The sequence below is a fragment of the Passer montanus genome, unplaced genomic scaffold (genome assembly GCF_014805655.1).
Source record: "Passer montanus isolate IOZ18808 unplaced genomic scaffold, ASM1480565v1 scaffold49, whole genome shotgun sequence".
NCBI classification, from domain to species: domain Eukaryota; kingdom Metazoa; phylum Chordata; class Aves; order Passeriformes; family Passeridae; genus Passer; species Passer montanus.
Window position 1 is genome coordinate 19939 of NW_024369818.1, and position 26141 is coordinate 46079.

The 26141-nt window shown below is 40.1% G+C and overlaps 1 protein-coding gene across 2 annotated transcripts; it reads left to right on the forward strand.

Annotated features, from left to right (window-relative positions):
• Window positions 1-966: 966 nt before the first annotated feature.
• BRS3 (bombesin receptor subtype 3) lies at window positions 967-24455 on the forward strand. Of its 2 annotated transcripts, XM_039722682.1 has the most exons (12): window positions 967-1036; window positions 1432-1554; window positions 3307-3352; window positions 4185-4288; window positions 5627-5748; window positions 6387-6655; window positions 7842-7935; window positions 9002-9291; window positions 9874-9975; window positions 11319-11477; window positions 12145-12186; window positions 12933-13282. In XM_039722682.1, the coding sequence occupies exons 2-12, from the start codon at window positions 1447-1449 to the stop codon at window positions 12956-12958; spliced, it is 1362 nt and encodes a 453-aa protein (XP_039578616.1). In that variant the 5' UTR covers window positions 967-1036; window positions 1432-1446; the 3' UTR covers window positions 12959-13282. The 2 variants fall into 2 exon arrangements, with proteins under 2 accessions (XP_039578616.1, XP_039578617.1); XM_039722683.1 differs by lacking the exons at window positions 967-1036; window positions 1432-1554; window positions 3307-3352; ... (7 more) ...; window positions 12145-12186; window positions 12933-13282 and adding exons at window positions 18127-18731; window positions 19906-20257; window positions 20861-24455.
• The last annotated feature ends 1686 nt before the right edge of the window (window positions 24456-26141 follow it).

Genomic DNA, 26141 nt, shown 5'->3' on the forward strand with positions numbered 1-26141 from the left:
CTTGCCATCACCTGAGCCTGTGCAGACAAAATGCCGTCTACCCCAAAATGGACCCATTCTGCTCTAGTGCTTGCTCCTCATGATCATAAATCAGAGGAAAGGCTTTTAGTCTCTTGGGTGTGCATTATGAAACCAGCGGAACATTTCAGGTGTTGTATTTTTTTTTCTTTCCGTTGCTCTTGTTGAAGTATCCTGAAGATGACTGAGGAGATGGGCTATAAGGTTACCTACACAGAGAGAAATATGTCAGTCATAACCACGTCCTTGGCCCTCTTGGTGCTGCGTCCAGATCCCAGCCTGTTTGGAGGACTGGCCTTTGGCATTGCCTCCTACAACAGGGGTGTGGATCTCAAGGTGAGACCAAAGTACCATCTCAGGGACCACTGACTAAACCAGACAATTCTCACACTTTTGCCTCATTTTGAATTTGACAGAGGATGGCACCTCTGAGCATATTGTCTTTCTCCTGCAGATCAGCGTACAAGAAAACCCTTTCAGAAAGGCTTTGGCCTCCGTGTTTTTGCCAAAATCCCTGAAGAACTTCCTAGGCATCGAGTACTCCGACCCAGACAAGCATTCAAAGATCCAGTTCAAATTTTTTGGCACTACTTCACTTTTTCTGGTAACTATGACTCCCAGCAGACCCTAACACAGCAGGAATGGGCTCAGCTGTTCTCAGTGCCTACAAAAAGAAATCCCAATCCCAGCATCATCTGTTCTGGGCATATTAGCATCAGACCGATGGAGGGATGTGCAGGTAAAATGTACTCAGGCAGCAAAACCTTCTCTGAGGCAAGGATGCTGTGAGAGGTGCCCTTAGACCTTAGACTTTTTTTTTTTTCTGTAGCTGATGTTATTCTTTTCCTGTTCTGCAGGAAAAGAACATGCCCTAACCTTCTCTGATAGTAAGGATGATGCATTTCATGTGCCAAATATCATGAAAATAATTTCAAGACTTATGTCTGTATTAAAATAACATAGCAGCGTGATGGGCAGGATTTATGACTATTCCAGTACTTACTTTTCTTAAGGACAGGTAGGTATAATTTAGAAAGGGAGACATTTCTTTGCAATGATGGCTCATAGAGTGTGCTAAACAATGCATTGCACAACAAAGGAGCATTCACAGTTGTGTCTCCTGTCTAATGAGCTTAGTGATGTACAACCAAGTCTTTAAATGTATTGAACCAATTACATAGCTTTCCCAATCCAGCTGGTGCATCTGAAACTCATTTCCGCTCCAGCTGATGTGGACACTGTCCCTCAGCTGCAGCTAACTACATGTTTTAATGATGTAGCAAGTAGCTAAATCACATTGGTCATCCCATGGATTTTAGCGGATCACCATATCCAAAGAATACAGTTTAAAAAAAAAATTAGAGCAGGCCAGAGCTTGGATTCATTTTGCATGTGTGTGTTTTCCCCCTGCAGGATGACAGTTTAACGATGGCGAGGTTGAACACATATGTTGTGAGTGCCAGCATTGAAAATGCATCAATTCAGAACCTTAACGAGCCCGTGACTGTCACTCTCTACCACATAGACCAGAACAGGGTAGGATGTGTTCATTCCATCAGGGATAGAGTGAGGCAAAGCTGACTTCACTTACCCTTTCAATTAACTGGGAACAGGACAAATAAACTTAAAACACCTTGCTGCCTGACCTCTCCATGATGCATGGACCCAAAAATTGATTGACCACACAGATCTCAGTGTTTAATAATTCCTCGCAGGTCACTAAAGCTTGTGTCTCTACTCTAAATCCATACTTAGCAACAAGGGACGTCCTTATTGTTTCCTTGTTCTAATCCAGGCAATTTTTTTTCAAAGTATAGTTTATTTACCAGAAAATAGCGGGGTTTTGGATTGGACTGAAATGATTTATCCTTGATCTGAATTTGGAAAATAGGTCAGATCACCAAAAGAGAGGAACTTTAAAGAAACCCAAAACCTTGGCAAGGTGTTTTAAAAATCAAAATGCTTTGTTTTGCTTAAGTCTATTTTAAATTTAAGTTTAGACTTTAACCTAAAGTCTAAACTTAGTCTAAAGTCTAAATAGACTCTAAGTTAAAGTCTATTTTTAAGTGGGCATGGGTCAAACTTGTTCATTGAATTCCTCAGCATTTTGTGCTGGCAATGTTTAAGGTCCAGCCTCCACATGAGTCTATTACAAATCCAAGGCAGAAGAAAATTATTCAATAAGATGAACTTGGTTAAAGTTTGAGTTAATGAGGACTTGTAATTGCTGCTTTTGTGGCAAAATGCCCTTTCCTTTCAGCAAATATATACCCGGAAATTTCACCCAGATATCCCCTCTCGTCTGTCATTTTTACTCTACCAGGCCATCTGGCACTTTTCAGATTTTTTCCTTGACCTTTTAAAATTATCTTAATTAAATATTTACCGAATTATCATTTAAACCTACATCTTTGGCTCTGTGCCTAATTATATTTGACAGCCTACAAATCATACATCTTAGCTTATCTGTTAGGCTGGCTTCCTGTAAACTCTGTGCATTATTAAACTTTATTAATGATATAATAATAATAACAGTAAATGAATCTGTGCCTTGGAAAGTTTGCTGCAGCATCACGAGTAACAAACTAGAATGTCCCCAAGAGAAATCATTGCATTGAATATCCATTTACATCTGTTCACCTGTCCCTTGTCTTCCCTGCCTGGTTTCAGAGAGGGGAAATTCCTGAAATTCTAAAGTAAACATTTCTTGTAGGTTTTGGGGTTTTTGGTTTTTTTTTTCAAATGTATAAAATTTCAGGTTGTTCTTGCAGGTCTTAGTCATAACTTTTGAATTTCACCAGTAATTTGGTGTGACATCTCAGGCACCACATGAGCCCAATGAGATTAGACATGGGAATTGGTATAAGGTGAACAATTTGTCAGATTTGCTGCTGTCCTTAAAAGACTACAAGGTATTGAAAGATACAGGTAAAACTGGGAAAATCATTGCCTCGCAGAATTGCACTTGGTAAAGGGGAAGGCCAAAAGTGGGGCTCTGCTAGTTTAGTGCCATGGGTGAGATGGCCAATATCCTGGCTGGCTCCCCAAGCCCAAGTGTCCGACTGCCCCATACCTCGTGGCGTCTCCACTCACCCACAGACCCCCTGCAGCACCGCACACAAATAATCACAGACATAAGTGGGTTTTACTGCCAAGCAGTGAAGGGGTAATCAAATCCATGTGCCTTGGTTATACACCCCAATTTGAGGTGAGATACACCATCTGCAAGTGCAGACGGAGTGCATGTGTCCTGAAGAAATGTCACAGCCTCCTTTCTTCTGTTTCCAGGGCAATGCAGCAGTGCACTGCGTCTTTTGGGACTTCGGGAAAAACGGTAAGTGTTACTCGCCAAGTTGGCTCTGTCCCCAGCATCGCAAAGGCTTTGGTTTCTCGACATTGCACCTTGAAACTCGAGTGTGTGAAGCTGCTTTGTGTTGATGTTGACATCTCAGTACTCAGTGTTATCCCCAGGGACGTGGGTATGGCAATGTGCAGTTCTGCATCTACATGAATAATAAGATTTTGCTGAAGAAAAGGGCAGAAATGCAATGAAACGTCAGATGAACTCTTACCGTGACTTAGAGAATACAGCAGGGCTTTGCTGGGATCAGGTCTTTCAAATGGCTCAGACAGTCACCATAGAGAGATAACTGTGAATGGCGTTAACTCAGAGCATGTAGGAGAGGTTTCCTCTGCAATTACCCGGACTAGAAATTATTTGCTTCTTTTTGATCGGTATCTTAGCTTCTGAATATGTGACGCAGACAGCACAAATAGGGTCATAAGATGCAGTCTTACCAGGGAAGATCTGGCTGTTTCAGTGCTGCACTCTGACTAAAAAAACCCTGTGCCCTGTGCGTTTCTTCTGTTTCCACATCCTCCAGCACAATCTCACCCAGCGCTAGGTTCTTTATCTTCTTTCTATGTGTGCAGATATGTAAATCACTTTAAATATTTCTTCATGCCACTAAAAGCTTTCATCCAAATGTTGAGGTTCTCAGGCAACTTCAGATGTGCTTCTGTGTGAAATCTCACTTGTGTGCTGCTAAATGACCCTGCAATCTGTGCTAACTTGAGTTTGTCTTCACACTCCCTGCATGCTGCAGAGCTATAAATTATGGAGGATGACTAACTCTGCTTAAAAATCATTTTTCTTTATTACACAGATGGACTGGGTGGTTGGAATACATCGGGGTGTGAAATGGAATATACAGATATGAATTATACAATCTGTTTCTGTAACCATCTTACCCATTTTGGAGTCCTGCTGGTGAGTATTCCATGAATCATCTTCCGGAAAGTCCCATGGCACTAAACACAGTCATCTGTAGCTTTACAGAAGAGATGGGAGATTTATATCTATACAAGCTCTTAGATATCTGCCATGTTGCCAAAATCAACAATAACAAAGAAAACAGTTTTAATAATTTAATGGTGTAAATTCCTGTAAATGTCACTTGCTTTGAGGCAGTTTTGCTTTACAGATGTAATTTGTACTTTGCAGTGTAACTTAATCAACCTTAATATGTGATGGAAGTACTGTGTTAAATTTATTAACTGTCAGTGACAACTAATGACATTACACCTTCTTGAAAGTTTTATCTATGCTGCATCAGAAAGTGAAGTTTAGTATAAATATGGGAGATGTCATTATCTAGCACCTCTTATTTCTCTGTAATACAGAGAAAACTGCCCCTAAAAGCAAAATGTCAAAAGCTGGGACGACTGCCTGAGAATGGGCTGCACAAAAGGCAAAGAGACAGTCGGGTTCTAAGCAAATCAAGTAAATTAAATTGTCTATTCCTGGTAGGACACAGTTCATAGGATGGGGTGAGGCCCTGCCTTTGCCTTTGGATGCTTCCCCTAGAAGTCAGCATGACTGCTCCACAGGCAAAAGCTCTCCTGGGAGTAAAATTGTGGCTTTACAGAAAGGAATTGAGATGGTTCAGATTCCAGACACTTGCTTAAGTTTTTGTTCAAGCAAGAAGAATTCAGTCTGATTTTCAGATCACACTTCACACTGTCACTTTGGTAATCGGCATAGCTACAGGTCTTCAGCAACATCATCCATGGGACGTAGGAGATGTAGGTTAGTAAGCAAAATAGAACAGAGGCTGTGTCAGGGAACAGCAAAATCCTCTCAATGTTCCTCCTGGAAGCAGCTGTGGAGAAGCAGGGCCCAGCCTCCTGTCTGATTTTGCAGTGGTGCTTTCTGGACAGGGAGGATCTACCATGCTCCAAGACAATTTAGCAGGTTTGTGCAGTTCCCAAGCATGGCAGCTGCGACTGAAACAAAGTATTTTCTTCTACAAAGCGAGATCCCTGTGGAATAATTTTGTTAAGATCCTGGAATCCATGTTCAATTTGTGGTTTCTGAAGAATAGCTTTTCTAGCTTTACAACTTATTGCTGGATGCTTTAAATACTGCCGGTTAATTTGCTATTTACTAGTTTGAATATTCTGTGAGACTATACAATAAGAAACACATAAATATATTAATGGAAAATCTCCAACAGTAGCAGTGAACAGAACAGTAATTTCACAATGTGAAAGGAATTTTCTAAATCTGTCTTGGCAAACAACTGTGTTTCTTTATCTTGTAACACAGGACTTGGCCCGGACAGAAGTAGGTGTCACACATGATCATATATTAACTCTGATAAGCTATGCAGGCTGTGGTGCTTCTTCTCTTTTTTTGGGAATAACACTCATGACATACCTAGCCCTTGAGTAAGTATGATCCTTTTTCTCAAACTGATTTTAATGTTTCGGCAATAAGGAATTTGCAGCAATTACCAGAATGTTTGCTAGTATTTGATGCTATGATGCACAAAAGGGAAGACTGAGAGCTGACAGTATAATTATTGCTTTATTTTGATGTCTATCTGCTGCAAAATTAGATAGATTTTAATACTTCTACCTCAATACAAGTACCTATCTGAACTGTTCAGCAATTTTTATGTTCCTAAATTTCACAAAATCATTGAATGCTTTGGATTGGAAGGGATTACTAAAAGGCCCTCTAGTTTCAGCACCCTGCCATTGGCAGGGATGCTTTCCACTAGACCGCATTGCTCCAAGCCCCATCTAACCTGGCCTCGAACACTTCCAGGAATGGAGCAGCCACAGCTTCTCTGGGCAACCTGTGCCCGGGCCTCACCACTCTCACAGTAAGATGTCTGTAAAGAGTAAAATTTCTGTCATTTCAAAAGTTTACCCCTGGACATGGGTGAGATATTACGTCAAGAATCTGGAATATTCCTGTGTATAGGGTTAGGGTTAAGCTGCAAACCCACATCTGTAGGGAGTAAATATGCTGTAAATGGGAGGATGCAGTGATAACCTTGTGGACTTTCCCTTCCTTTTAGGAAGGTGCGGAGAGACAACCCCTCAAAAATCCTGCTCAACCTTTGTGCTGCGCTGCTGATGCTGAACATTGTCTTCCTCACCAATTCCTGGCTGACCTCATTCAACCAGCCAGGCCTCTGCATCACTGTGGCAATGCTCCTCCACTATTTCCTTCTTGCAGCATTCACATGGATGTGCCTGGAGTCTGCTCACTTTTATTTGGCTCTTGTCAAAGTTTTCAATGTTTATGTCCCAAAGTACATCCTAAAATGCTGCATTGCTGGCTGGGGTAAGTCGACTGATTTCCTCTCCACTTCTGTGCTTGTCAGCTTCTCTAAGATTGGGCATTTTTACAGAAATAAGTGAAGACACTGAGCTCTCAGAAATGTGATGCACACCCTGTGCTGTAACGATGGATCTCTTCCCCTAGGCTGTTCAGCTTAAATGTCTTCCCGGGAGACATTAGCAGAGACTGCTTGTTGGTCCCCGCATAGTCATGTGCAACTGAAAGTGGGTGTAAGGCACTGCTTTCTTACCCCTCTTCTCTTTACAGGGTGATTTATCAGGGTACCTCACATGAGTGGGTGTGACTGTGGCAGTAATGCTGCCCACAGCCTTCACCCCTATGTGAGGATGCTCAGAGGTCATTTTAACTCCTTCTCTGGGCCTTGTGTCCATTTTTGGCATTCTCTTCTTGATTCTCATGCACAGAGTGGAGTTGGCTTTCTTTCGTTGCTCTCCCAAGGACTTCCCTTAACAAGTATCAGAGACTTGTGTGGAAGAAACATAGCAAAAAGAGCCCAAATTCTGGTTCACCTGCTAGAAAAGGTGTTATCAGAAGCAGTGTCCTACAGCAGAATTTGGGCTGTATTATTTGGGTCATGATTAGATGCTGTTTAAAGAGGGTTTGGGTTTTTTTGCTCTTAAATAGTGTGCAGCACATCGTCCCTATCCTCAGATCTGATGTCGCACACAATTGTTCTCAGGGGCAGCCATCCCTGATGGTGCTGTTGGCAGCAGCTATTCTCTACAGAAAAGCCAGAACTGAAAAAAATCTGGGAAATGTGTGAAAGGGAAGACTGATAAAGCACTGCCTGGGAAACATGTGTCTCTATGACCTCTTAAATCAAAATGCTGTGGTCTCCTTATCCTTTGACATTCAGCTTTTGTGATAATCAGTTGGTTTTATTTTACCAGATTGGATCCCTTCTGGAGATGTTTGAAGGCTCAGAAACATTTTGCAAACACAGATATTTTTATGCCTACTCATTTGTAATTTGCATAAATAAGGAGATTAAACCTGCTATGCTACACATTTAATTGCAGTTGTTTCACAAGGAGCTCTGGGGATAGAATTTGATCTGAAGATGCTCAGGCCTGCTACAATTACGTATCAGATTATCTGACATCTTTCCGTATTCTTAATTTTTTCTTTTGAATCAAACTATTTATTTTTCTTTTGCTTTCTACATCAGGAATACCAGCTATTGTAATTACTCTTGTGCTCATTATAAATAAGGACTTCTATGGCAATGGGTCGCTCTCCGAGAGCCATCCTTACAGCAATTTGTAAGTATAATACTTTAAGCTTTTTGATGGTCACCAGAGTATCTGAAGAATACAAGGGATAACCAGAAATAACTCACTTTTGTCTCCTCTCCTTCACCTTTATCCTCTCCTTTCAGTGGTTCTGGTTCATAGGAACATTTTGAATGCATGGCTACTACATGGAGTCATTCTCACATCAGTGAACCTGGCTTGAGGACAGGGAGGGTTTCTGCCGGCCAACTCCACTTTTAGTTTCTGTGAATTTCTTTTGTTGCATTAATTCAGTCTAATGGGATATTTGTATGTGCTTCTGCATGTTCTGGGTTTCTGGTAAAAATCTAAAGGCACAATAATTGCTCCAGTATTTTGCACATTTCCTTCGTTGTTTTTGTTTTGTTTTTTAATATGTCAATTCACATCACTGTCTCATCATAATTTCAAGTAGCTTTATTTCAATCATCTCAACCTCTTCCCTCTTCCAGTGGGAAAACACTGCCTTCTTTCATCCTTTTTTAAAATGCTTTTATAGCAAAAAATGCTTCCATTTTTTCACCTGCTTCTTGTTCAGCACAATCACTTGTTGGTGAAGATTACCTGGAGTATTTGAGTTTTCTCCCATCAGAGAGGCTACACACATGTGTGACACCTCAGAGGGAAATTTGGTCCCCATCTTTAACAAAAAGACACAAAGAAAAAAATAAGTAAAATCCACTAACTTAGGCCTAAGGAAAAGCTAACAAGTGGTATGCTATTATTTAGACCCCTAGTTAAGTCATATTCAACTTGGTTTTCCTAAGGCAGTGTGTCTTTGTGTTTATATATTATTAAGGTGTGAAACAATCATCAGGTTTATCTGAATTTGCTAGATATATCCATGTGTTAAAGTTACCAAATTTCCATAACATCCATGAAAAAAGACCAGTGCTGGCATTCTATGAATGTCCTCACTGGGGGGAAATAATGAGTGCTAGGGAATGCCCCTAACTAGTCATTGGATAACCACACAGAATGTTTATTTGGGGAACCAGCTTCCTGAATTTCCCCCTCACAAAACTCCTTATTGAATGCATACCTCCCTTTCTTGCAGTTGCTGGATCCAGGACAACACAGTGTTCTACATCTCTGTTGTGGCCTATTTCTTCTTAATATTTTTGATGAATACAGCTATGTTCATCACTGTTCTCCTTCAAATCCACTCTGTGAAAACAAGGACACAAAAGACATCCAGATTCTGGAAACGGGGTGTTCTCCAAGACCTCAAAAGTGCTTTCAGCCTGATGTTCCTTTTGGGCTTAACTTGGGGCTTTGCCTTTTTTGCCTGGGGAGCAGTGAGGATATTTTTCTTGTATCTCTTCAGCATATTTAACACGTTGCAAGGTAATTTCTGAATGGCATAGTGCTATAAACATGAGGGTTTAAGGATGTGAAGTAACAATACATTTGTAATATCACGTCAAGCATGGGAGAAGAGAACTGATACTGCTTTTGTATTAGAAGCTTCAGCTATTTTAAAAGGAAAGCTCTGTTGCAGCGGGATGACAGTGTTTAGATAAGTTGCTGTGATAGGTAGACTATTAAAGACATAAATTCATATCTTGGAAACACAGGTCCCAGTAAATGCGCCTTGTCAGGAACTGGCATGATTCTTTTCATCTGGGCATAAAAATGGCTGATAGAATCCACATCGACTTGCAGATTATTCTTAAACCAAATCTGCAAAAAACTCTTCCTACTAACCCTTCATATGCATGAAGAAGTCAGTGCAACTCTGGGCCAACATGATTATAAAATAGCAGCGTGGCTTGGGTTGGAAGAGATCTTAAAGATCTTGATGCTGGGCCAGGGACACTTTACCCACACAGAACACATTGGTATCAGTGGCATGACAGAAATTTAGAAAAGGGGCAACAGGTTGGAGAACACACATGAAAACCCATGAATCTATCCTTTCTTCTTTAGGGCTCTTTATCTTTGTGTTTCACTGCCTAATGAAGGATGAAGTAGCGAAGCAGTGCCGAGTACACCTCTGCTGGGGGAGGTTTCGTCTGAGTAGTTATTCTGGTAAGCACTGAAGGGATTTGTTCAGTTGACTCATAAATCTTCGTCTGCTACTGGTGTCACATTTGTTCTGCATTAAGAAATAAGGCTCCTCTCAACAGCCCTTCTGCATTGCATTGAATAATTGTTCTTTAATAGGTCTTGATCCTCTTGCACTAACTGCTTGTGATATGATGACAGAGTGACAGCATGCAGTAAAAACTGCAGATTTCCGTAACCTATTTCAGCTCAGTCTCTTAATTCTGTTCTCATATGCCATTCAGTGTTCCCTTATGTGAGCCATATTTTTGGTGGCTTTCCAGTCTTCATAAAGCTGAGATACTGAAATTTATGCAGAATACTGGGTATATAAGTTGTCATTTTTTTGTGTGCAGTAGTTGGATTTGCTCAGCCTGGGAAGAAGGGAGATGTCTTGCTGTCTTTGGCTATCTGAGGGGTCATTACAGAAAAGCGATGGATTTTCAGAGGTACACAGCAAGAAGACAAGATGCAACGGACCCAAGCCACAAGTGATGGAAATTCACGTTATTTATAAACACTTTTTTTTCACTAGTTGGGTGGCAGTGGCCCAGAGAGATGGTGGGGGGAATCCCTCTCCTAGGAGAGTCAGAATTTAGGTGGACAGATGCCAGACCCGCTTGATCTAACTCTGGGCAGGAGGTTAGAGCAAATACCTCCAAAATTCTCTTCCAATCTAAACTATTCTAAGATTCTTCTATTTGCCAGCTCAGCAAGGAACAGCATGGGCTTATTCTGGCCTACTCCAGTGATGTTGATTTTTTGAATAACTCTGTGTGTCTGTCAAAATGAAATGATGTTATGAATGGGTATAACAAAGGAGAAGCTTAACCAGTTGGTTTTCAGGAAACCAGACTACAAAATCCTGTATGAATACCTGTCTTGTACCAGCATCCTGTGCACCCTGTGCTGCTGAGGAAGAGGCAGCTTTCCATTTGCAGAGGTGAAATTCTGCACAAGTGCTCTCGGTAGCAACCAGACCGTTCTCCCTTGAGCAGGAACCAGCTCAGTGTTATACGATGCAGTAAGGATGAGGCTGCAATTCCTAACTTTTGTGTGATTCCTGCCTCCTTCTGTGTGACCTTATCAAATTAGTATTACTAGACTGGGTCCTCAAAGGGAAATAGAAGACTGAATTGCTGGTGTCCAGCCTTACCTACACAAGCGTGATGGAGCTAATGTAAAAATTAAGATCGGGAATTCTGCACTGGGTGGCACAGAGACCCCTGGCCGATAGGCAGGAATGAGGATGGCTCTCTGCTGTCTGGTAGTTTGAGATGTGGCACCTGTACAGAATTTTATTTCTGCACCTTCCACTCTGATTTCAGACTGGAGTGGGTCAGGTGCAACCGCTGGATCTACACCGAAGCACTTAAACCACAGATCACCATCCCAGGCTTTGTGGAGTCTACATTCTAATGGAACAAGTTCAACTTTCAATACAGATTTGCTTCCCACAACTTCTCCAGATACCAATTTTAAGATTGGTAAGAAAAACTGCGTACACTGCATAGACTATAATAGATATGTACCACAATAAATTCCATATGGTGACAGTCAAATCCTAACTAATGAAAAGAAATAGGAAACTTTTCACTGCTTTGTCCCGTGCCAGGCTTCTGTTTGAGGATTAAAGGCAACGTTACAGATGGCTTTTGCTGTGCTAGGGAAAATAAGAAAGCTCTTAAAATCCTAGGATAGTTCTTCTGCAGAAGGACAGGAACTCCCTGCTCAGATGCCACCTTAGGCACCTAAGGAATATTCTACCCTCTGCCAGCTGACTGACACTCACATGGGGCCTATTTCCAGTTAGGGAGCACCGTAGTCTTGAGATGGACTATGGTGCTCTCTAACTGGAATTGCATTCCCAAAAAAGCAAAGATATTGGGCATTACAGAAAGCTAAACAGGTCATGTTGTGAGCCTTTTTAAACCAGAAGAATCCCAGCAGAAGGTTTTGCTGTCTAAGACGGAGAAACTGTTGCAGGGCTGTATTCTAAAAAAGGAATAGCACCAAACATTCCTAGCTGTTTTTTGAAAAAATGCTGATTTTTATTATTTCCCCAAAGACACTAAAACTTCATAGGCAGACTCTTTCTAAACACATTAAACCAAGCTATTAGAATGCCAAAATGTTCCCAATTCTTTCCCACAGCTGAAGTCCATTGCAACCCCAGTGCTGTATCTCCACAAGATGGTGAGACCAACCATTCTTTTTCATGAAGAATACTATACATGGATATAGGGTTACACTATCCACAGAAAGTAGAATTTTTAAACTGATACTGAATTTGTTTTCCTCTGCTTATCTAATGGTGGTTCCTTTTGAGACTTATAGAAACAAGCATAGTTCTAAAGAACTACATCTAATGTACAGTTATCACTCTGGACACAATTATAGAGCTGAAACATCCCATGACTTGGTAACTTGCCTGCTCAGCCAAATCCCAGTTTCTGTTTTGAATGTCCTTCTCCATATCACTCAAGTAAAGTTTTTTAAATGATTGCTAATATAGTGGAACACTAAGCTGTACCTATGACAGAGGAGTAAAATAATATAGTCAAGTGATGTCTTAGAACTGGTATGTATGATACAAAATACAAAAGGTTCTTTCAGTCAGTGAATAACTCCCACATCGCAATTAGTGGAAAAATATTAATATTTTAAGGTACAGTACCTACAGCCAATCTACTTGAAATCAGACTGATCCCCTTCAGTTCCTTGGCTTTATGGGAGAAATCTTGGCATTAAAAACATGCAAACAAGTTCCACCTGGTACCCAGTACTTCTACCTTGAAATTGCTTTCAAGGGGAATGAAATTCAATAACAAAGGTAGTTCAGTATGTTGGGCATTAACTATTGTATTTATTTTCTTTAGAAAACTCTTTGTTCCACAATCTGCTGCTGCTAATACAAGTTTTCCCTGCTTTCAATTGTGAAGCACAACATACTGTGCTGTGGTGCTAAAGCTGTGTCTAACCTCCCTGTACCACTAACCTGGCTGCTGCACACTCCATGGGGATCCTGAGAGACTAAGGAAGGAGGCTCTGTAGTTCTTTGGGGGAACTGGAATTTTAGTCCTCCCCCAAGTCCCTTTGAGATCAATTTGTCTCCACTACATCAATAAGACCAAGTGGGTGGACAGTCTGATGTGTCTCCATCAACCTGCTTTGACCTGCACTTTCTCCTTCATGCAGTAATTCTTTCTACATTCATTTCAGAGGACAGAAAATACTAGTCTAGGCTTACATTTCAAATAGATGTTAGGTAACAATTTCTATTTTTAAGGAATAAGAGGTCTAGAGAGCACATGAAATTGCCACCAATGCAGGCAAAACACTCAGGTTGATAAAATAAATACCTGCCAGAATTGGTATTGATTGATTTTGCCTTACAGCAAGTCCTCCCAAATGTATTTTCTATGACTCTAATTTAAAATAAAAAGACAGCAGAAGAGGGCAAGACATGAGAGCAACATAAGACTGGCTTGTCTCCTGCATGCTGTAATTTTTTTTTCTTTACATTCCCGATAAAAGTTGTACTTTGATTTTCTAAAGTTTTTGCTACATGCCCTTGTAAAGGATTAGGAGCAGCAAAGATTCAGGTAAAAGCTGGAAAAGCAGCAAGAGAGTGCTAGAATACAGAAGACTTCTCAGGCTGCCGAGAAAAGTCTGGAAATACCATTTCTTGGGCAGATCCATCAGCATGCTTCACACTTTGGAGGTGTACCAGTGGGACAAGGGCAAGCTGCACAGAGTGAAGGTGTCCATTCTTCCTACTGATTTTTATTTTTTTTTAAGCAAAATCTGGAAATCAATTTTTAAAAACCTGTCAAGTTGCTTACGTAAAATTCAAAGCACTGTGTGTGTGTGGAAGACGGTTATCTCACTTCCACTCTCCATCACCTGCCTAATGGCTTTTCCAGCTAAACAGTGTATCATTTATGTTTCAAGCATGGCATTGTGTAGGTTGTCAGCTGGAATGAAAATGTATAATTTTCCCTAGGCTGAAATAATATCTTCCACATCAGCACTGTTGCATTTGCTCTTCTCCAGCATATCTGCGCTGACATTCTGTCACAGAATTGTGCATTGATGGTTTTAACAGGGAGAGGACACACTTAGAAACAAAGCTAATAAAATTTCTAAGCAATTGTGTTTCACATCCTGATAATTTTAAATGATGGGAGCAGCTTCTGCAGCTCCGGCTGGAGCTGTGACTGGTGTATGACGAAGTATATCCTCCTCCCCCCCATTTGGATTCTATCAGTTGACTTCTGCACATGGCAAGAGGCTGGAACAAGATGATCTTAAGGTCCTTTTCAGGCCAAACCAGTCCATGATTCTATGACTCAGTGTAAAAGCGACTTGAAGAATGAGTTTAAGACGGAAAAGAAGAATTAAAACTACTAAATAGCTCTATTCAGAATTGATACAAATAACAACTGAAAAAAAGTGAGTTAAAATTACCTTAACTTTAAGGTAATTTAACTTTAAAATTATCTTAACCAGGCTGGTTAATATAGCTGCAGTTTAGTAAGTTTTGTGCTCCTAGCATTTTAGCTGCAAAGCATTCTGACATATTTTTATAAATAACGATCAATGCAGCATGACCAATGCTCCTTGAAATACCAAAAATAAGCAACAAAAAAATTACTATTTTGGAAAATAACTTTTTTTAATGAGTGAGTTAAGGTTTTGGCTGTTTTTGTCATATTTTGGCTTGTTGCAGAGCAAACGGTTTTGAAAGATTTTTCTGAGTGTGTGACACTATGCATCACATGGCAATGATTTAAATCAAAAGTCACACTGCATTAAAGCAGAAAATTTACATTAAAATACAGCGAAATTATATACTCTTGAGTATTTTATTTGTATTTTTTGCAGCGTGGAGTTCAAAAGGAGCATTTACTTTCTGTGAAACTGGAACCTGAAAAACTAGCCAGAATTACTTAAATTGCTTTCTAGGCCAGGAGGCAAAACTCAAAAATAATACCTTCGAGTACTTTACAGTTTGGAATAACAATATCATTCTCTTCCTTTAGAGCTAGATTTGAACAACAGAAAGCTATAAGGAATAGCTGAAATTCTGCTATTGTAAACAAATTGCAGATGTGGTTTGCTGTCTGTCCTTCAGATATTCATTGGGTCTAGACATTGTTATTTTGTGTCCTTTTTGAAAATAGAGGTATGCACCTCCACTAAGACAGTATTTTAGGCTCCATAAAGAGGGAAGCTGAGCAACTACCTAAAACCTCCAGTAATATAAGGATCGAGGAAAGAATTGTGAGAAATGATGAAACTTCCTGCTGCCACATTACCCCAGGGAGGCAGAAAGGTGGAGGAAAAGTAGTCTCTCAGTGGAAAGAGAAAATCAAGTAGAATTTCATGCTGCTTTGAGCAGGGTTAGACATGTGACTGTGCCCTGATAGAGAGAGAAAGAGCAGGGAAAAATGAGTCTTGTCTTTCCAGATAGTGGGGGGTTCTGAAGAATGAAACGTCAGAATGGGCATTTGGCTCTAGATATGCGAACTCTGGTCCAGCAGCACCTGAAGTACCAGGAATAAAGAGAATTTTAAGCTTTTGCCACTTTCTGGAGTTGCTTGCATCTGTGACACATGTTGATGTCCTCAAGAGACTTTAATATGGGTCTGTCTGCTTTCCCTTCATACCTGAATCATCCGCCATACCAACTGCTGGGAGCAACTCACAGCTCAAGAATCCAGTCCTGTGGATTATGAGTTGCACAGAGGGATCTCAGTTCAGATCCTTCATCCCAGCATACAAAATGCTCAAGTGACAGAACTACCAAACCTCAGAGTCCACGCTGGCAGCCCGAATCTCTTGGACAGCTCTGGAATCTCAGGGACTGTAAGAGTTGGTTGGTATCTCTGCTGCTGGTGGAGCATTGGTGCATCAACCAACCTCTAGTGCAATTCAAGACAAGCAATGAGCTTCTTTCAGATCAATTCCAGTTTCAGCTAAACACCTGATGCGTCATTCAGATGCCACCCTTGAGTACTCAACACTTGGTGGAGTACAATTACTTCCCAATGTTTGGTGACACCCTGAATCTCCCATACAGGAAAATGAAACATTTCATGTAAGTTTCTGACATTAAGCTGTCACAATCTGCTGCAGTTACTGAACTCTCTATTAAATATAATGCATGGTACTATGCCAGTGTGGGTGGACAACATAATCAGGATCCTCAAAGGTACCTTAATCTGTGAGCAGCCTACATACTGCGCCTGCATGAAAGGACATATTCTGGTTGATGATGACAAGAGCTTCTCTTCTGAAAGCACTTTCAAAAAGCATAATTGGAATTTTTAACCCATGAAACCTCTATCAGTGACTCCTTCTCCCACCATGCCACAGCACAGATCTTCCATTTGATGTACATTCTTCCACCTGGTCTTTCACCACCTGATATGTACGGCATGGTTATATTTGAAAGGATTGGGACTGGGGGAGGAAAAATAAGGCTTTTCATGCCTAGTACTTAGAGAAATTTTTTTTGAGTAAATGAAACAAGCTTGATTTGTGTGTCTGCATATGTGCAGCTAAAGGGACTCAGCTATAAGGTTGCTTTTGTGATTTGAGCAGGGTACCTTCACCACTCCAATGTCACAGCTCAAGAACAATCCGAAGGAAAAATACTCCAGTGACTGATCTTAATTTTCAAGTCATAAAGCTTCAGGCCTTTGATCCCTTTTTTACTCCCACTATTTAGAAATCAGATCTTGGCTTTCTTAATCATAGGAAATTTAGCTCAATGCACCACATTTCTTGTATCTTAGTTTACAGAAAAGTTAATCAGGAGTTCATCAACGTAAGATGATTTAAGCACATAATGACATTATTCAAGATTTGACTGCTGACTTATCTAAAGATAAGAAAACCCATAATACTACTAACATGTCTACTTCAGAAAGCATCAGGAAATCAGGAATCTTCTCAGAAGATTTGACTCATCAGTCGTACCATTCAAATCCAATATGTACATAGGTTATTGCAAGATAATAGGCATCTATCCAGCAATACCTATAAACTTCTTCATACTTTGGCATAAATTGAAACAGTGGGACTGTTTCAAGGAAAAAAACCCCTGAGTGTTACCAAGACTGTGGCCGTGAATTTTGGTTTTATATTGCCTATTGGAAGGTCACTCCATTTGTGTGATAGAAAGGCTAATCTATTTGTGTGATAGAAAGAGCATGTGGAATCCTTTGACTCCTTTCCCACAGAGAAGACTATATCATAGAGTTTTCCCCACCTAGGCTGATAGAGAAGACTTAACCCCTGATGCTCTGCAGCACTACTGTCAATCTACGTGAGACTGCCTCCCCCACTGGCCAGTGGACACTGCGCACCCCAATTGTTCAATCCTCATGCCCCCTACAGATTGCTGCCCTTGGCCCTGCCCTTTCCCCGCCTCTGTGCCCTCCGGTCATTGGTCACTGACCCCACACTGAAGTCCTGCAGACCACATGGTTTTGTCTTTTTTCTCTGGTCCCTTTGGCATGGTGGATGCAATAAACCCCTCGCTGGAATATATCATGAAAAGACCCTTCCTGCGTTTCCTTCGCTGGGCTATCTGTGGCGTGTGTGTGTGCATGGACTTGAAATGGCTGCTCTTGTGGCCTTACTTTCAGCGGCTTATGAAGGAGATATTTCAAAGAAGGTTGCAGCATTTCTACGCCCTGCCACGCTGCAACAAGAGCATAGTCTGTTTCTATAGCTTTGTCAGAAAATATCAACTATATTCTGACATATTTTATCTGCCATTAATGTGTACTGAAGAATTTTGTGTTAATTTAGTATATTCTCTGCTGACCCATACTACTGAGAAAACTATTTCAGGTTTTCATTATACTCTCATTTTAGAAAATTTTGAACAACAGTAATAAAGGTTTGCTATGTAATATACAAACCCTAATGTTACAGTTTTGATACAATATGATATTTACTTGCCAGTAAAAATCCCACTTCATTTCAGCTAATGTATTTAAAGGAGCTCCGTTTCTCTTTTCCTCCTCCCTCTCTGTTCCACTAGCTGAAAAGCCAATAAAAAAATTCTCCTCCTCTCCAGTTCAGAACAAGATCTATGTGCATTTCTCCTAGGCATGTTTTGAGATCCAGAAGCGGGTGAAAGTACTCAATGTGCAACAGGAATCTGAGTTTCAGACACAAACCTGTACCTTTCCATTAACCCTGCTGACATGCTGCAAGCTAAATATTAAACATTTTTTTATCAATTCAAGTCCAGCCTGGGGAGAAGAAACAGTTGAAGAAACAGTTAAAGAAATGTCTCAATTATACTTACAATCAGCTAATCAGACTTTGTGTGCATCTGTGGATGGTACAGAACTGAAATCAAGCTCTGATAATGAAACCACAAATGAAAAATGGACTGAAGACTCCTTTCCAGGATTAGAAATATTGTGCACAATTTATGTTACATATGCTGTGATCATTTCGGTGGGTCTCCTTGGAAATGCAATACTCATCAAAGTTTTTTTCAAGATTAAATCAATGCAGACGGTTCCCAACATCTTCATCACCAGCCTGGCATTCGGAGACCTGCTGCTTTTGTTAACGTGTGTGCCTATTGATGCAACACGTTACATTGTGGATACTTGGCTCTTCGGAAGAATTGGGTGCAAGCTGCTGTCTTTTATCCAGTTAACATCAGTTGGAGTATCAGTGTTTACCCTGACTGTTCTCAGTGCTGACAGGTGGGTCTGTGCAACTGATTTGCCAGGAGATGCTGCAGGTTTGAAATTAGAAATTAATTAAATTGCAGATATTATCATTTTGCGCAGTCTTAAACAGCACATTGTAATAACTAAAAATCCCAAACTACCATCCTCCCATGTATGTTAAAAATGCGTGTTAGTAAAAATGTAGCACTTCTTTTTAAGGGAGTGAGGTGAGGAAAACTCTTTAACACTTCCGACCTTTTATTACTTTGAGGTACAGTACAAACGTTTTCCTCAATTGCACAAAAAAGGAAATGGCTTAAGTTGGGAAAAAAAACAGTATATTGGTGCTATCTAGTGGTACAGTGAAGTAGTCAAGGAAGATGAAAAATAAAACTGATTATGAGTGAAAATTTTTTAACATATGCACTCATGGATGCTTTAAAATCCTAGAACATAAAAAACTGACATGGGATAAAAAGCCAGAAGAAAACAGAACAGACTGGGGGACAAAGGAATGACTCTCATGATTTGATGGCTAATGTAATTTTCACCTTGAGAAGTGCATATATGTAAAAATTGTTTTGTCTTGTAGTTGTTCTGTCTTTTACAGAAATATTTTAGCCCAGGTGTTGTGAAATTAAACTCAGGTTGTAATGACAGGATTGCTAGGAGGAATCAGTATTCTGACTGCTGTCAGGAGGTGCTGAATCTGTCTTCTGTGTACTTCTTTCCTGAATGAACAAAACTGAGAGGAGATTTCAGTTCAATCAGATCACCACACTCAGAAGGGGTCTTAAGAAGACAGAAGAAAGGAGGGGCGAACATGCTTCGTTAAATCTATTTATGAAATAGTTAACCTGTTTCATACCTTCATAAATGTTGCATACTAATTCCTTCGTTTATCTTTCAAGGAAGTGTCATAAAATTAGAAGTGATGATTGCCCTCCATTCCAAACTTTAGAAGTCATCTTTACATAGGAAGGTTTTAATGGCAACTCCTGCCTGTCAATCCATTAAAATATATGCCTGAAATTAATTTTTACATTTTGATTTTAATTCCAAAGAGCTAGTGTCTGCTTTCATTTCCAAGAGAATTCCAGCATCCTTTAGTTTAGCAAGAACAGTAATGGGTTTAGCCTTAAGAATTTTGCAGTATGTTCTCACATTATTTCTGTGTTTATTCTGATAGCAATGTTGGTCATTTTAGGTACAGAGCCATCGTTAAACCCTTGGAACTACAGACCTCAGATGCGCTCCTGAAGACCTGCTGTAAAGCAGGCTGTGTTTGGATTGTCTCCATGATATTTGCTATCCCAGAGGCTGTTTTTTCAGATTTGTATTCTTTCAGCAATCCTGAGAAAAATGTAACTTTTGAGGCGTGTGCCCCCTATCCTGTATCTGAGAAGATCCTGCAGGAAGCTCACTCCCTGGTTTGCTTCTTAGTGTTCTACATTGTCCCCTTAGCTGTCATTTCTGTCTACTACTTTCTTATCGCCAGAACTTTATATAAAAGTACATCCAACATGCCAGCAGAAGAACACTCTCATGCCCATAAGCAGGTAAGATCTGATCAAGCACTAAACTCTCCAATTTTCCAAAGTCTATTTTATTGATTAAATACTAATTCTTAAGTACAGAATTTTACCTCATTATGGACTAAAAAGCTCCACAAACTTAGCCCATGCCAAATTTGAATCCAAACTAATCTGTGCACTTAGGCACATGCTCATGACTCATCATTTGTGAGACTCCACTCTCTGCTAAAGAGAGACGGGTCTGTTGTGCTTTATCATGACCCTGTAAACTCAAGAGTTAAAACATTGAATTTTAAACACTGGGACCTCATCCATGTCAGCCAACACATTAATTACTGTATTTTGAAGTCCTTGTTTAGATGAGAGTGTCATATGATGCATAATGGAAAAGAAATGTGCTCTTCACTGGGAATGCTTTAATGTTAAAAAAATATGAAATAGATTTATTTTCTGGTTTAGGTCTTCTGGTTTGGGGTTGGTTTTATTTGTTTGCTCATTTTATTTTTACTTTTTGCTTTTTTGGTTACTCAAGCATTTAGGCTTTTACCCTGCTTTGCAAATCAGCACCAACAACACAAACATTTTACTAATTGCTGTTAATACCAGCTATGCATTTCTTTCTTGTAGATTGAATCCCGCAAGAGAGTTGCAAAGACAGTGCTGGTGCTTGTGGCTCTGTTTGCCTTCTGCTGGCTGCCCAACCACATCCTGTACCTGTACCGCTCTTTCACCTACCACACTTCTGTCAATGCTTCCGCCTTTCATCTGATAGCAACTATTTTTTCCCGCGCCTTGGCCTTCAGCAATTCCTGTGTCAATCCTTTTGCTCTTTATTGGCTGAGTAAAAGTTTCCGGCAACATTTTAAAAAGCAAGTCTCATGCTGCAAGGCAGCATTCTGTGCAAAGCCTCCCAGTGCTCCCCGGAGCAGTTCTCCTACCAGAGCCCTGTCAGTCACAGGCAGCATGCATGGCTCAGAAATCAGTGTTACACTGCTAACGGATTATAGCATCACAAAAGAAGAGGAAAGTGTTTAGTCCGTGTGGGAAGAAGGACAGAAACTGCATCATTGCTATCAAGTCACTGCCACTGGTATCTCGGAAAAAGGTGCCATGGCTTGCCCTATCTGTGAAAGTGTGTTCATCAGGAGTTCCTCATTTTTCAAAATATAGAATAAAGAAATCAAATTGGGGGGGGGGAAGAAGCTGCAGCAGCTGAACTTTCCAGCATAAGCTCAAAGGGATTACTCATGTTCCCAGGCATGAACACAGATTCCTAGCTGGAAGTCTTGGACTGGGCAGGAGGGGACTTAGCAGAGTCGGTGCAAGAATTGGCTGTAAGGATAGTTTTGTTCTTGGTGACTTGCTCTTTGAATCATGACTGAGAGCTCACTCAGACAAATACGTGCATCTGCAGCAAGCAAGCAAAGCCACTTGGTCGTAACAGGATCAATCAGGCACATTTTTGATTTATTTATTTTCTTGTCCTGAATGTTAAAAATGGGTAAACACATTGAGAAAGAATGCTAAAATGAAAGAAGACTAAGGTTTATAGGAATGTAAAATAAAAAAAAAGAAAAAGCATTATGCGCTAGATCCACAGTAGCTGTTGCTCTGTCAGTGACTTAGAAATTGTGGGTAACAGCTGACTGCTTTGTAGTGTGATGGATGTTCCTAAGGAAGTCAAGGGAATGAGCAGGTGATAATTTCTCTGAGAAAGTTATAATCACCTTTAAGCACACTTGTAAAATTCTTTGTGATATATGGGTAAAACATCTCAATAGTGCAGGCTTTTTTATTCTTGCATATCAATAAGTTGGGGTGGATCTGTATCAAGAGTTCTATTTGGAATTTACAGTGCACTTCTGATCCGCTCCTGCCTTACTTTATATCCCAAAGTAGTCTTGAGTGCACAGCCTGGATTTCTCTAAGGTGGAACTGTGTGTCCAATCCACCAAACCAGACTAGAGTGAGTTTGAAGTGAAAAATGTACAGTGTGGAGAGTCAGACCTACCCTTTACCTGCACAGATCCACTCCTGCTGTAGTGTATGTGGTTGTATTTAAGTGGCCTACACATCTTCGAGCACACTGGGAGAGCTGGATTTTTTTCTACTATACTAATTTTCTATTCTTCAAGTTGTATCCCTTTTTAACATTAGGATAGGCTGTCTCAATGCCATAGGCCTTCTAATCTCAAATCCACTGACTTTATGACTGGGTTTGAAGAGGCAAATCAGAACAGCCTGTCCATGCTCAGCAGCACTGCTGGCAGGGACTGCTTTCCCATCAGGAAGTACAGGAGGCAAGTCTTCCTACCCCATGTCACAAAATATTTGAGTGACACTTATTTTTATGAATTTTATGTTCCCTGAACCAAAATTTTCTTCTGTGGAAGCTGGTGATAGAAAACACAATAGATTTTCTATTGTTTAAATTAGGGGACTTCTATTCCAAGAAAGAATTTGTGTGTTAAAATATAGAGCAGAAATTGCAGCATATGAACTAAAATAATTCTGTCAGTCACAGAAGCTTCAATTTTAACTAACCCTTGAAGGTATATCCCCCCTTCAACTGCACAGAGCCCCTTAGCAACATATGGCTGGAAATCCATCCACTTATGCATCATTAACTAAGTCGATTACAAGATGAGAAAATGTATTTACAGACTCTCTCTGTTGCCTGCTCTAATCAGAAAAATAAAACCAAATTATAATTCCCAGGGGCATTGCAATACAACCTCTGTCATCATCGTAAACCAATTAATGACGGACCAGTTTAATCCCATCAGACCTGGCCTTGTTTTACTATGATCCTCATGTTACAAGCTGCAAGGCTGCAAGCACTAATTTTCAAATGGATTCCTCCTTTTATTGTACCAATTGCACACCAGGATAGGATCACTGAAATAAATGGAAATCCAATAATACAGAAATATAATTTATGGCAAAGCAGACTCCAGAGACCTTATTTTTCTCTCTTTGTCTCAATGTAACACATTACCTGGAAGAGAGCCATGTACAAATATGAACATGTTGCACTGCTGTTTTCTTCTTCTCTCTTTCCTTCATGGAGCTGGAGAGTGAGACTGAAATAAGTAGATCAGCATACACACTTAGGAACCTACGTTTATCTTCCTGGATCTTACTATAGGGAATTGGAAACAAAAGAAATATCCACCAACAATACCACTGCTTACAGCATTTTTTATTTTAGCTTAGTAGTGTCTTTGGGAAACAGAGCTACGTGTTTCTGGACTTCACAATTTGTCTCTGTCAGAGACCAAATTTCCCACTGCAAAATCTTTGGCTAACCCTTAAAACCCAGTTTCCTAATTCACAATTTTTCTTCCTTTGCATGTAGCTACTTTTTGCTTGCATAACTCCTCCTCTAACTGAACTGTCTTTCTACTGTGAATATATCTTGTTACAAAACTGATGTTTTTGCTACATTCTGTACATGTTCTGTTTAAAGACTGGCAATATTTCAAGCCACAATTTAATTATTCTGTGTACTTTATGCATTGATAATTCTGTACATTCAAATATTCATGGCATGATGTATTGGAGTGATATATGGGTCAATGTATATTTTTATCTAACCAATCTGATATTATTTATTACATCTACTCCCCACAATATCATAATGCATAAAATGCCTCCACATTACCATTACTGGATTTAGGGGAAAAGGGCTGTTTCCTTTGCAATCTTTTCTCAGTGTTCCAAAACCAGATTCTTTCATCCCTAAGTAATACAAGTGTAATTCTAGAAGAGCGTGTGGGAATACAATCTATTTACCTAAATACTGAGTATTATCTAGCAAATAAAAGGGATGAATAATTAGGGGTTCACTACTTATGTCCACGGCATAAGAATAGGTAGAAAAAAAGGCACAAAGTACTGAAAGGCTGACTCCCTCAAAGGTTCTGTCCATGTGGAGTCATACTGAGAAAGTAAATACAACTTCTAGGACATACTTTTTTTTTAGTTTGTTTTGTGAATGAGATGTACACATTTCATGTGCACATTAGCAACAGTTTCAAGATCAGTAGTTAGTTAATCCCCCCCAAAATCCACAAAAATTAAGAAACCTATGTCAAAACACTACTAAAGTGAGAGTGACTGGGGTATAAATGTTAGTTACACAATTACAGCCATTTTAAAACTCCTGTTCCCATAAAAATTGTTTTATTTTACATGGGCTGCCTGTGTTTCTGCTGAAAATATTACAATTAAAGAATAACCCAAAGGTACACACAGCTACAGCACTTGCACATTTCAATCAGTGTTACTTTAAAGATGTAATATGGGCTTTAATCAGCATTTGGTGGTTTACTCTGCCACAGGTGGTTCCCTCAATGCAAGGTGAACTGTGATGTGGAATTTCTATGCATGGGACACGATATTGAATTTTTAGTACATCTGTACTGGTTCTGTAATTTATACTACCATGAAGACTCTTCATCACTGTCAGTAATCTGTGTAACAGCTACAGGCTCCAGACCCCTGAAAAGCTCAAAGAGGAGTAGCCTGTCTGTACTTAGTCATTAGTTACTGCCTTAACATAACAAAGCAGCTCAGGAAAATAGTGTCTACCTAATTAAGGATTAGCCAGCAAATTGCTGGTTCCCCTATTAAAGCGAGAAAAACAGTTCAGGAAAAACAATTTATCTGTATTTTTAGTAGGTGGTACCTCTAGAACAACATTTAGGTTGTATCTTTAGAACACCAATCAGCTCCGATGAGCCAAAATTGGCTTGTATCTCACAGACACAGATACAGAATCATCATGCTAATGCCTCATTTTGATATTTACTTTGAGACATTTTGCCAGAATTTAAAACATCATTTCTTGACATATTGGACTGATCCAAGCTGTGGAATGCTCGAGCTCTTTGCACCCTCCTCAGAAGATGCAGCCTGCAGCAGCAGTGCTTGTGCAGCCATGATCTATGTAATTTCAAGGGTGAGATTGAGAAGAAAGTTGTCTTGACCCCACAAAATGATGAGTTTCCAGCTGAGTCATCTCCCTGGGCTGTTCACTGTGTCTTTTCCAAGGATGAGGTAACAGACGACAGTGACACCATTGGAGGCTGTGCTGCAGCAGCTGCTGTGACACATTCTGTTACACAAAGTGTGAGGGAACACGAGGCAGTTTGTCCTCTTAACTACATCAAAGTGTGCAGAGCAGATTTATTGAGCATTAACCCTACTGCACAGAAGCACTCTCTCACTCCCATTGGATTGAGAATAAATTTGGATTTCCTGCTCACCAGGACTAACCCAGTGCCTTGCTGTAGGCAGATCTGCACAGCAGAGCAACCTGTACAGACCTCACTGCAAACACTCAGGTCATAAACATTAAAAACTTTGCAAAAATAAAGCAACCAATTTAAGACTTAAATTGTATTTCTCTTACAAGTTCAAGGCGATCATTATCTGATTTCCAAATATATACCCAATTCCATATTTTATAAGAAAGCACAGTTTATGTCAAGACTCTCATGCTCCACTCCAAAATCCAATAACTGAAAGTGAAGACAAATGTCCCCTAGGTGGTAAGCTTATAAAGGATCACAAAGCAATCTCTAGACAACTACCGTAATAGACCTGCCTAGAGAAAATTCTTGAAGCATCAAAAATGTCATTAACTAGGCTGGATGTTTTTTGTGCAACAGGAAAGGTTACTAGAATCCTATATCCTGAGCAATTTTGTCTGACAGCCTGGTGCCCAGGCAGGGAGCTGATGTTCACCTCTCCCTGCAGGGCTTCACAATCACGTCTTTGATTTTATTGTCATTCCAGTCTGTATATTTGTTCCTGGTATACTGATTTCCAGAAAACTTCTGTTTATTATTTTTATTTCTGAGTGGAAATATTGCTTTACCCCTGGCAACCAGCCACTGCCAGC